The sequence below is a fragment of the Talpa occidentalis genome, unplaced genomic scaffold, assembly GCF_014898055.3.
Source record: "Talpa occidentalis isolate TD23 unplaced genomic scaffold, MPIMG_talOcc4v2.1 talOcc4.4, whole genome shotgun sequence".
NCBI lineage: Eukaryota > Metazoa > Chordata > Mammalia > Eulipotyphla > Talpidae > Talpa > Talpa occidentalis.
Window position 1 is genome coordinate 146,965,368 of NW_023604295.1, and position 12,349 is coordinate 146,977,716.

The 12,349-nt window shown below is 63.4% G+C and overlaps 1 protein-coding gene across 1 annotated transcript in view; it reads right to left on the bottom strand.

The window, feature by feature from the left end:
• The window catches only part of MCPH1 (microcephalin 1), a 104,326-nt gene extending 94,191 nt beyond the window's left edge, over positions 1-10,135 (bottom strand). The window contains exons 1-5 of the mRNA XM_037526727.1: positions 9,963-10,135; positions 8,387-8,478; positions 7,028-7,146; positions 2,655-2,742; positions 1,218-1,332 (exon numbers count right to left, since the gene is read on the bottom strand). Of these exons, the coding sequence (XP_037382624.1) occupies positions 1,218-1,332; positions 2,655-2,742; positions 7,028-7,146; positions 8,387-8,478; positions 9,963-10,008 (460 nt within the window). The 5' untranslated portion in view covers positions 10,009-10,135. The remainder of the gene's footprint in view (positions 1-1,217; positions 1,333-2,654; positions 2,743-7,027; positions 7,147-8,386; positions 8,479-9,962) is intronic.
• Between the last annotated feature and the right edge of the window lie 2,214 nt (positions 10,136-12,349).

Consider the following 12,349-nt stretch of genomic DNA (forward strand, 5'->3'; position numbering starts at 1 on the left):
ACACGTGGGTCTTTATTTCCTCGTGGAGGCTCCGTGTCATGAAAGCTTGTTTGAACGTGTCATGAAAGCTTGTTTGAACGTACTGAGAGTGCCTGGGGGGTGGGGAGGGGTTTGTCTCTGCTGGGGGGTTATGAGGGTTCCAGAAACTTCTAACCCTGCTCTGCCCTAGCAGACGCACCTGAACTCGGGGTGGGGGTGGAGGACGACTGCGGACTGAGTCCTGTGTGGCACATGCGGTGCGTCGTCCTGGAGCCCAGACCTTGTGCATGTGCAAGAGACCCTCAGGGCCCTGCCCTAGCCCAGCGCAGATCAGGGACCACTTGGGCTACACTCCTTGGCCACGGGTAGGGTGATACTCTCATGCGGCACTGCTCACAACACGGAGACGCCCTTCAGCTGAATCTTTAACAACTAGTTTTTAAAAGGCAGTTTCTACTAACAAAGTCGGCATAGAAAGAAAGCCTCTGGTCTGATCCCGCCAGACCTGCTCAAACGCTCCGTCACCGGCGCAGGAGGAGCCGTCGAGGAAGGATGAAGCGTGTGGTCTGGCTGTGTGGCTCAGGCTGGGGGCCAGGTCAGCCTGGACATGGGTTCCAGCCTGCCCGTGCCGGGGGCGGGGCTGTCCTTCCACCCTGGGTGCACATTCCCCGCATAGCTGGGAAGACGTGGGACCGTGGTTGTGGGGTCACCAAGGGGTGCAGCGGGGTCCCCGCAGGCCGATGCTGGTTGCAGCAGAGTGCACAGGGCAGTGATGAGGGCGGGGCAGGGTCCTGGTGGGCTCCGTGTCGGGCAGAAGGTGTCAGGAGGCGCCACGTGGTGGGAGCAGCTCACAGACCAGAGGGTGCGCGTGGGAGGAGGGTGGGCCGGCTCACACCCACCGGAAACACTGAGAACCGAAGGCCCCAGGTCCCCGTGTTCTGGGGCATCTCCCCAAACCAATAAAAATACACACATCTATGTCCCCTACCATTTGCCTGTTGTGGGCACCCGAACAAGACAGCGTCTGGCACAAAGGTACTGTCACCGAGAAAGTGAGGAAGAAACAGGGCTCTATGCCAACAGCGCTGATCAGCAAACCCCCTCTTTCCACACCATTCCTGGGAGAAAAGCTACACCACACGAGGGAGGCTGGAGGCTGGGGCACAGCGGGCCTGCCCAGGTCCCCAGGGGTCAGCAGGACATCCAGAGGCGAGCAGGGCCGCGGGCGTTTAGCTTACCTAGACTCGTTTTCTGTCTCCGCAGCTCTTTAGCCATCTTCTCAAATTTCTTTTGCAGTCTTTTGTCATTTTCGGGAGTTTTCGGGATAAAGTCTTTGGGCTGCATGCATTTCCGCTGTGCGGGAAGGACGGAGAGAGTGAGCAGGCCCGCCTGGAAGGGCCCTCCCACAGGTGTGACAGCTGCGCCCGGATACCCTGCTGCTCACACAGGGGCTGCCGGCCCGCGTGTACCTGGTGGGGGTCATTTCTCCTCGTGCAGTTGTGAAAATACACGGGCAGAATAAACACTGAAGAAAAGGCCCCAGGTCCCCACATTTCCTGAGGCCTTTCGGGATCCCAGCGTTCTCAGACCCCACGCAGGTCTGTGAGCAACACCAGTCTCTCACCCCAGCGTCCAGCTGCTCTTGCGTTCCCTCCCTGTGCCCCCAACTCACGCTGTGTAATAAGACACAAACGCAGTTTTTATAACCACCAGGGTATTTCGCCTTGCCTTACTGCCTTAAGCCAGTCAGTCCACGCAGCCAGCTAAAGACCAAAAACTGCAACAACACAAAATAGGGGAACTTTAAACTAGCGCGGGCCCCGGTCGGGAGGGAAACAGGCCTCTGGTGCACACCTGTGGCCGCCCCTCCAGCCACCTGCACACTGAGCCGCCGCCAGCTGCCAGCCTGGGCGCTTCACAGGGGCGAGAGGGGTGTCTTCTGTCTGGGCCACTCCAGGTTTTGGGGGGAAGCTGCCAACCCTACTACGTTCAACCCTGACCTCTTCTCTCAGAGAGCCCGTATGTAGCAGGCCTAAGCGGGGCTCCGATCCAATGTGCTTCTCCCTCACTCCTTATCAGCAGGATGTTCCTAGGTGCCAGAGCCTGACTTCCCACAGGAGGCCCTGTCAGCACGCGGCTGACTCAGGACGCTCCCGGGGCACGACAGCACCCACAGACAGCCGTGTGGGCAGTGCCTGGGGCGGGGGTCCGCAGGCAGCACCATGCTGGGACAGAGCCGCTGTGCGGGCGCCAAGCACACCTACCTGTTCCTCACCAGTGGGGGCTCCGTCTGGGGCCACAGTGGGAACAAGGCCGAGGGCCAGCAGAAGGAAAGGCGCCCCCTAGAGTCCTGGCCTGAGGGGTGCGGGTGGGCCTGGCCCTCCCGGGAAGGGCCTTGGTGTCTGGGCAGGTGACTCCCACACTTGGCTCTTTCTCTTCACCCCGACTTTTGCAATCTCCCGGCTAACAGAACAGAGCCACAGCTGCGGGCTGTGCGGTCACAGGGAGCCTGGATGCTGGCCGGGCTCCGGCAAGCTCAAAGGCGTCAGGCGAGGACCTTGACATGGCCGGCAGCAAAACCGAGACAGCTCCTGAGCGTCTTTCTAGGAGTTTCCTTTCCTAGCGTTTGAAAGGCTCAGGCTCACCCCGTGCCGTCCGCGCCCAAAGGCACTCACCTTCCTCCTGACCAGGCCAGGCAGGTGCTTGCTGGTGTCGGCGGCGGGGAACAGCGCCTCGTCCACGTGGGCACCCTCAGTGCGGCACCTGCATGGGGGAGGGGATGGTGAGCACGCGTGTGTGTGTAAGACACACATTCAGTCTGCACATGTGCCGGAACCCACACAGGCCTCTGAACAGACGAGCCTCTTCAACAAGTGGTTTACGTCTAAATCCCAAGTCCGCGTGATGTCGCCTGTCCCAAGTCGCTCTATGTGGTGGCAGGAGCACGCTCAGCTGGAGGCCCTGGGGCAATGGAGGCTGGAGAGCCATCTTCCCTCCCAATCGAACTGAATGCGAACCTCCTTGTGTGCTTCTGTCGGTCCCCAGGTAACCCGGGGCCCCTGCCCCTCTCCCTCACAGTCGCCCCAGGCCCGCCCTCTCCCCACCCACCCCTCCTCTCTGTCAACCCCTGGCCCCAGCAGCCAGCCGGGCGGGGAGGAGCCCAGCACGCAGGGCCCTGCAGGGTAGTGAGCGGCACCTGCACCCTGGGTCCTCATCGCTGTCCCCGCCAGCAGAGCAGGTGCCGGCCAAGCGCTCACCTCCACGCCACAAGCCTCGGAGGCACCTCTGTGCCCGGGGGCAGGCATGGGGCAGCTGCTCTGCAGGGCTGAGAGGGCAGCTGCCACCCACCCCCAGGGCCTGACCTGCCAGGGTGCGGCCTGGGTCTGCAGGGGGGACCCGGGAACCCTCCTGACGCAACCCCCAATGCAGCCACCTCCCGGGGCCATGGGGCGGGGGGCTCAGGGATCTACAGGCGGCCAGGGAGGCCGGCTGCAGCCGCTTCTCCAGAAATGTGACCTGCGGCATCATCTCCCCACCTAGTGGCGGGAAAGGAAAGTGTTTCCAGCCAGGCTGCAAGGCAGAGCCCAGGGGCGAGGCCCACTTCCCTCTGGGGTGCAGGGGCCGCCCAGGGGCGCTGTCCAGAGGAAGCCGGCGAAGAAACACAGCTCAGGCACCACTGGAGCCTGCTGGGGCCATGTCCTGGACCCCGTCCCGAAGGCCCCCAGCAGGCTCCCTAGGGAGGAGGGGACACGGGCCTCAGTCCTGACAGAGCGGGGCCCACACTTCCACACGCGTAGAGAAAAGGTGAAGATCCATGCTCCAAACGCTCAGTGGTAGGTCCCCCAGCTCGGGGGGTGGAAGACAAGGCTGGAGGTGGGTCAGGGCCGGGCTTTTCACTTTGAGAATACACACGTTTAAACAGAAACACACTGAACACAAAAGAAGGCTGATGTTTTCAAAACAGCAAAGGGAAAACTAAAAAATCAGTGACTGCCTGTGTGTAATTAAAGCCTCACTGCGTTACAACCAGCAACTACGAGCAAGGCCGTGTGCTACAGATGTGCTTCAGGTCCCCGGAACAGGACCTCCGGAGACCACCTTTGGTCAGAGTCACCAACACTGGAAGTGGCGTGGGCTCCTTGAGAAGCAGGGCTGAGTGGGGGGGGGCGGGACAGAGAAGGGGAGCCCAGCAGATGAGCGCGAGCAGCCGGGCTCCCGGGAGCAGGCTAGAGCGAGACTCCCCCAGGGCCCGCCCAGGCCCCGCGGGCACTCAGGCGCCCACAGCTGCCCACTGCTGCCCACACATCCCCAGGCCTAGCAGGGCCGTTCGTCAGCAGCCTCCCCTCCACGCCCCTTCCACCTCTGCTGGGAGCGCCAGCCGCTGCCGGAGTCTCCTCTGCCTTCTCTAGGCTGGCTCTCCAGGCTTCTGCGAAACCTCCCCCCGGGCAGGGCTGTCAGGACAGACATTATGGGCACCCACTGAGAGGCAGGGACATGTTAGCCCCAGAGTGGAAACACAACATAAAACCAGTCAAACGTGGCATCGGTAGAGGGAGAGACGGGAATGCTCGAGTGGGAAGGCAGGCAGCGGGGCGGATGGACGGGTGGACAGGTGAGTGGAACAAATGAATCGAGTTCGCACAGCACAAAAGGACCTGGGGCCGAGAGACGTCCCTAAGGGCAGAGAGCCCGCCTGGCAGTGACCCCTGCACGTGCCGGCCACGGAGTGAAGGGCCTGGCAGGAGGCGGGCGGGGTCAGGTGGGGCAGAGGGCTGGAGGCTTGGCCCCAGAACACCAGCCAGCCGAGCGCAGCCATGCCAGAGCCCAGGAGGTGAAATAAGGGAGATAGACGGGCTGGACAGACGGACATGGACCACGCAGCAGCGTCAGGCTTGGCGGGAGCGTGTGTGCAGGCGTGTGCTGGTGCGGGCGTGTGTGTGGGCGCAGGCGTGTGCTGGTGCGGGCCTGTGTGGGGGCAGGGTATGCTGCTAAGTGTGTGCATGGGCATGTGCTGGTGCGGGCGTGGTGTGTACACAGGCGTGTGCATACGGGTGTGTGCTGGTGCAGGCGTGTGTATGAGGCGTGTGCTGGTCGAGCGTGTGTGCGGGGCTGTGTCCAGTGAAGCATTAGCAGTGGGCACTGAGGTCTGGATCATGTAAGGTTCATGCATCATTAATACTGATGTCCTCTCTTACAAAAAGAGGCCCAAGAAGGAGCTCTTCACGCTGGGGCTCCACCAGACTGGACACCTAGCACAGGGTCAGCCTCTCCAAAGTGCCCCGAGACCAATCAGTCCGGGGTCTCCTGACCAGCAGAAGGTAGCTTGACCTGAAACCACCTTTTCTTTTATCAATAAGCCTGCCCCACACTTTTTGTCTAAAAATATACTCCACTTTGGCTAAGCCCTTGACTACAACGGATGCCACCCAGCTCACGAACCAGTTAATCCCAAAATTTGTGGATTTGGGTTTTTAATAAAGACTTCAAATCAATAATCTTATCTACCTGAAGAATTAAAGAGCAAACTGAACCCAAAGTAAGCAAAGGAAGAAAACAATGAAGATTAAAATGCAAATAAATAGGAAAGAAAAGTCAATGAAACCAAAAATTGGTTCTTTCAAAAGATCAATGAAATTGATAAGCCTTTAGCTAGACTGATCCAGACCAAAAAAAAAAAATTATTAAAATCAGGAATGACTGCGGCTGGTGTATGGAAATAAACAGGGTAATGAATTACTACGGATAAATTTATGTCAACAAATTGATAACCCAGATGAAATGGGACAGATACTTCTAGAAAGGCACAAACCACTTAAATTCACTGAAGAAAATAAAAAATCTGTGACAGACCTATAACAAGATCATTGATCAAAAATCTTTCCACAAAGATAGTCTGACGTGACTTCACTAGTTAGTTCCACCAAATGCTAAAAGAGGAATGAACACCATTTCTTACAAACCTCAAAATACAGACGCACACACCTAACTTACTCTGTGACGCCGGCACTGCCTTGGTATCAAAATGAGAGAAAGTCATCACAACCAAACTGCAGACCAACGCGCCTCACCAACGCGCCTCACGAACACACGGACGCCACAGGAGCCGGCCGGGGTGAAGCAGCAGCAGCGCACGGCCCCACCGAGCTCGAGGCTGCTCGCCACAGGATGTGGGCCTGACCACCCCGCTAGGAGAACGAAAGACAAGACCACACGAGCATCTCGACAGACGCAGAAGCAGCCTCCACCGAATCCAGCACCATTTGGTGATAAAACCAATTAACCACCGACAAAAGACAACAAACAAACAAACTAGGGGTGGAAGGAAATTTCTCACCTGGACCAAAGGCCTCTACAGCTACCACCAGACTTAGCAGCGTCCACTCGTCCACCTGACCGCTCTTCCAGACCCTGCGTCCAGGGCTCATGTCCCCCACCTGCCTTTCCGCCACCGACTGCTGGAGGGGCCCCGCCCGCCTGAAAGCTCCCACCCGCCCCCATCCCACACTACCCTCTCATCACTTCAGAGCGGGGCTGACAATCACCCGCCGACTGCGCCTCACAGCCCAGCTCTCCCGAACCCCACACGCACAGACCCCACAGCTTGACCTCTCACCCGTGTGCCAAAAGCACGCCCCAGACTCAGCGCGTCCAAGAGATGACCCCCCCGCCCCGAGGGCTTTGTCCCCAAATCTGGTCCTTCTGAACCCTTCCCATCTGAGCAAACTCCCAGCCTGCATCACCCCTCCCCTGCCACACGCCCCCGTCCCGGCCCTGGTTACTTGCTGTGGCAGCCGGGACGGAAGCGCAGCACCCTCCTCGCTAGGCCTCCCAAGCACAGCCCCAGCAACCCCTCGGCAGGCTGCAGTGTGGTCACTGCCCTGTGGGTGGGTGAGAATGATGCTCTGACCCATTCCCGCTGCAGAAAGGGGCCTGAGCGTGTGCCAGGCCCCGCCCTGGGAGAGCAGCGCAGAGGGGGTGCACAAACCCCCGCCCCTGAGCCAGGCAGGCCTCCGACGCTTCAGCAGCACTGGACAGCGGGGGGACTTACTTCTCGACCCAGAGCACCGAGACCAGCTTCGCGCCCGTCCTCCGCGCCCGCTCCCAGGTGCTGGGGTACCCGTCCTTGAACACAACATGAGTGACGTGTTTGTTCAGAGTTTTTGAAACCTGTAGACAAAATGCAGAGGAAGAAAAGTAAATTATTACTAGCTGCACAGTTTCGCAGGCACGGCTGGTGAAAAAGGGGACTGTCCATTCAAAATGAAAGTGCCCAACCCCTCCCCCATCACTCAGTGCTCCGGCGGTCAGGGACACCCTTCAAGGGCCTGCACCCCTGAATCCTACCACTTTGTAAACCAACACTCCCTCACCACGAAGAAAAAGAAACTACAAAACGCATCACACACATTATCTCTGTGCTCACTGCCCTGGCGGGGGCCCGCAAAGGGACAGGGACAGGGGAGGGAGCCAAGTGCCCCGGGACTGAGACTTCAAGCAAAGCTTTCCCCACCAAAGACACACTCGCGGGCAAACCGCAAAGGGGACGCGCCCGTAATTAAAATGAAAATACTTACGTGGTGCCTTTGGAAAGTAAAAATTAACATTTATCTACTATCTTCAGGAGATAATGTACTTGTGCCACAATATCTACAATAGCCATTTTTTTATTTTATTTTTTTAAAGATTTATTTTTATACAAGAATTGGGGTACAGGCCAGAGATCCTCTCACCAGAGGATTCACCAGAGCCAGAGCGGGGAGCAGAACAGGCAGACTGACAAAATCCACTGCTGAGGGGAGCAGCGGGCGCGACAGGAGCGGTCTGCCCGGCCATGCGGGTTTCTCCCAGGCTGGCCGGGTTCGACCCTGTACCGCAGAGGCTGCTGCTGCGCTCACCCCGCCGGGTCACCTCACGGGGAGGCCCCCTGCGGTGTTTTAAAGGCCCACCCGCCCTCTGGCTTGTTGTCCTGGCCTCGGTCTGTCCCTGGCCCGCTGCCTTCACCTTCCCCGAACCCGTTTCTTTCCAACCACCCGGGTCACCGTCCACACCCGTGGGCACCCGGGCCTCGCAGGACACTGTCTCCAGCCCGACCATCTCCGCTTCCGAATACGGACACCGCGCGTCTCGGGCATTTTTTATACACCCAAACGCGCCACCTTTCTCGTAAAAACCTGTCCTCGCGGGGACTAACGACGCCGGAGAGAAGCCAAGAAGCCGCGGGCAGATCCTGTCTTGCCACCGGGCGCTCCTCGCCCGTCACCGAAGACCCGCTGTTCCCTCATCGCGACTCACCGAGGGCTCCACACCTGCGTCTCCCGGCCCTGCCACCTGCCCTCGGCCTCACCCGGGAGCGGCGCCCCGACAGACAGCGCCCTCGCCCCCCACGGAGGCCTGGCGCGCCCCTTACCTTCGCCCCCATGTCCACGAGCTGCTCTGCGAACGCCCTGGAGTAGTTCTCCGCGCCGGTGGCCGACCACACCTCCACGTAGGCCACCACACCTGCGGGCAGGCTGCGTGAGCGGGGCGCGCGCCCAGGTGTCCTCCCGCGGGGTTGGCTCCCCAAGTGCGGGGATCCTTCCACTAGCGGCCTCGCGGGCGGCGGCGGCGCGACGGGGGCCCCCAAGATCTCCGGGACCCGCTGCTCCGGGCGCGGCCCTCGGGCCCCCGCCCCCCCCCGCCCCCAGAGGCGCCCGCGAGGAGCCCACACTGGCCGCGACCGCCAGGCTGCCCGGCCCGAGCCCGGCCGAGGAGGCGCCGCTGTGCCCCGGGCTCTCCCGGCCCTCGTCCGCCCCCCACTTTAAAAAGTGAAAGCAGACCCCCCCCCCTCCCCCAGTCATCCCCGAGGGGCTCGCCCCGAGCATCTCTGGGGCAAGGCGGGGGGGGGGGTGGGGGCGGCCCCGCGGGGGCCCGAAGGGTTGGGGGGCGCCGGGGGGAGGGCGGGGGCGCGCACCTGAGGGCAGTGGCGGAGCCGCGGCCCTTCCCCGCCTCGGTGTCCCCGCCGCCCGCCCGGCCCCCGCCCTGGCCCGTCCCGGGGGCCGACCTCGCCCGGGGGCCCTCGGGGCCACCCCACAGCCCCGCCTCGGTTTCCCGCCGTCACCCCGCGGAGCGCCCCGAGCGCCGGCGCGGCGTCGCCCCGACTTCCAGCGCCCCAGGAGCCCAGCTCGAGGCCCCCGCCCGCCCCCCCCCCCCCAGCGGAGGGCACCGGCTCCTCACCCGGCAGGACCGGGGCCCCGGGAGCTGCCGGGGCCGCCATGAGGCGCCCAGTCCCGGGGCCGCGCTGGAGCGCACTGGGCATGCGCACACGGAAGCGCCGCTCCCGCCCGGCGTGGCCCGGTCCGGGTTTTCCAAGCAGCCCGGGGGAAGAAACCCGCCTTGACCCCGCCCCCGCGGAACGCGGGGAAGCAGGCCGGCGCCGGTCAAATCCCCGCCCACCGCGCTCTCGCCTGCCGCGCCTCACCTGCACGCACCTGCACGCACCCGCACGCACCTGCAGGCACCCGCACGCACCCGCACGCACCTGCGAGCGCGCGACTCCCCGGGTGAGTGCGCGCGGAGACCCTGGTGAAAGGTCCATGCAGGGGCCGGAAAGCAGGAGCCAAGCAGGAAGCCCACCTGGGGGCAGGAATGCGGACACCCGCCCGGAGGACTCAGACAGTGAGCCTCCCCCTCCCCCCACGAGTCTCGGCTCCGACAAAGCACCTCTACCTGCCCTACAAACTTGTCCCGCCGGACGAGCCCGACTACCCGCCTGAGCCTCCTCGCCCTGCGAACCCGCCTCCCCGGCGACGCGCGGCCCCGACCCGCCCGGCGCAGTGAACCCGCCCTCCCTGTGAGGGCTGCAGCCTGCTCTCCTCGTCTTCACCGCGCCGCGCCTTTCACCTGGCACGCACGACCGCGTCGCCTCCGATCCCGACCCCCCGGGAGCCGGCGCTCACATGGGGGACCCCGGAGTTCACATGGGGGACCCCGGCGCTCAGACCCACCGGGATCCCAGACAGCAGATACCTCGGGGAGCCCCAGACCTCGCATGGGGGTCCCCGGGCCTCCAACCTGTGGCGACACCCCAGACCTCCATCCCCAGGGAGGCCTCTGACCTAAGGTCCCTCTGGGGGGACACGCGGGTTCGGGGCCCGCGGGGCGGGTCCCCCTGACCCAGGCTCAGATCCCACCAATGCCCCTGCAGCGAGTGCCCGGAAGGCCGTGCAGGCCGGAAATCCCGGAGCGGATCGCACAGGCCGGAGCGGCGAGCCGGCGGCCCAGGCAGCCCCGCGGCCCGGCCGCTCCGCCTCCGGCTTCAAACCTCCCGCCACCCGAGCCCCGCCCCGGCCCGCCCCCGGCTCTCCCCGGCCCCGCCCCCGGCTCTCCCCGGCCCCGCCCCCGGCTCTCTCCGGCCCCGCCCCCGGCTCTCCCCGGCCCCGCCCCCGGCTCTCGGGGGTCCCGCGGGCCAGGCCCCGCGGGTCCTGGGGGCGGGGGCGGGGCGGCGCTCTGCGGAGCCCCGCGCGACGCCCGGAGTCAGGGGGCGCGGCTCCGGAGCTGAAGAGCGGCTCGCGGGTCGGGGGTTGTCTCCGGGGAGCGCGAGCGCCGTCCCCGGGCCCTCCCGCCCGGCGGCTCCCCCGAGCCGGGCCCGCCCCCGAGGCCGGCGGACACCTGGGGCGCCGAGCGGACCTGGCGGGGGACGCGTGTCTGTCGCGCGAGCGCCCTGGGCCCACGAGCCCCTGACCCCGCGGGCTCCGGCCGGGCCGGTCGGGGCGGGGTCCCCCCCCCCCCCGGGCCTTCCGGGGTTCGGTCTGTCCGCAGGGGGGAGTCACCTGCCAAGTGGCCGCCCCTGAGGTGCGCGTTCTCGTGAAAACTCCTGGAGCACCTGCCGCCTGAGTCTCACAGTTTCCTGCTATTTGGGGGACTTCATTGTCGCCACCGGGAGGAGGGGGGCGGGGGGGCGGGGGCCGGGGCTCCCTTCCCCCAGGCCCCGCGGGGGCCGCGTTATCAGCTTCCCCGTGTTTGCTGCCCGGTCCCCCCCGCAGCCCCGCCGGCAGCGCCGGCACCCGCCGATCCGGCCCTCCTCCCTGGGCGGCCAGCGTGTGTTGGGGTACCGCGTTCCTGCCCCCCTTACACGCAGCCTCCTTGAGCTGGGACTCGGGCGGGGCTGAGCGCGGGGAGGCCTGTGGCTCGGAGGGAGCCGGCGGGGGACTTAGGGGGTGCCTGACGCCGGCGGCGCTGCCTTACACGTGTGCCAAGTGCTCGGTGCCAGCAGCCCCCTGTGGGTGCACCCCGCGGAGTAGACACTCCCCACAAGGGGTCGGGTCGTTTGGGTGTTTCGCTGGGAAACTTTCCTGGGAGCTGCTCCCCCCCCCCACCCCCCGCAAGGCCACCAACTGGCGGGGCGCCTCCCACTAAAGTCCCATCCTCTGCCTGCGCGGCCGGTGGCGATGGCGGGTGGTTCCTGCTCCAGAGGGCGCCGCTCCCTTGGGCTCGGGTCTCCGGGCGCCCCCTGGTCAGGAGCCAGCACTGGAGCGGGAACCCAGGGGGCTTAGGTGTTTCCGCTGAACCCAGAGGCGGGTGCGCACCAGCAGCAGCTGCCGCAACAGCCCCTTCGGCCTAACCCCAACCCCAGCCCCTCAGCTGTGCTTAGTGGGCCCCTGCGCGCCCTGAAGAACCCCCTTCAGCATGTGCGGCCCAGCCCGCGCGGTGGGCTCACCTCGGGTCAGTCCGTACGGCACTACCACAAATGACTGCCTGGGAAGCTGGACACTCAGGAGAGGGCAGCGCTTGGCTGGGCGGGCGAGCTGAGGGTGGCCGAGCTGAGGGTGGCCAGGGAGGGTTTTGCTCCCTGAGAGAGGCAGCTCAAGGAGGTGCAGAATTCCCTGGCGAGGAATGAAGGACTCAAGGGGATCGCCTTTGATCAAGGTGGTGCATAGGGTTCATTATTTGAGGTTCTTGAGCTTCATGGTCACAAATGTTGTCTCCCATGACTTCTTGCAGGGATATTACAGGTTTAGGTTCTACATTCAGATTTAGGAACTATTTCGAGTTAATTTTTGTGTAAGGTACAAGACAGGGACCAAAGCACGGCTTATTGAAAACTCCCCCCCTGCACCACGGCCTCTGCTCCTTGGTCAATCAGCTGTTCCTTACGTGTGGGTTTAGTTTTGGGGCTTCCGACTCTGTGTCATTGAGCAATTTGCCTGTTTTTATGCCAACACCAAGCTGATTCCCTGACTATAGCGATATAAATAAGTTGTAAATCAGGTAGTGAGGGTTTTACGATGGTACTTTTTCAAGGGTGTATATATTCTTGATCCTTCTTATTTCCATACGCACCTTAAACTCAGCCTGCCATTTTCTACCAAAAAATAAGATGAAGCAGATGGGG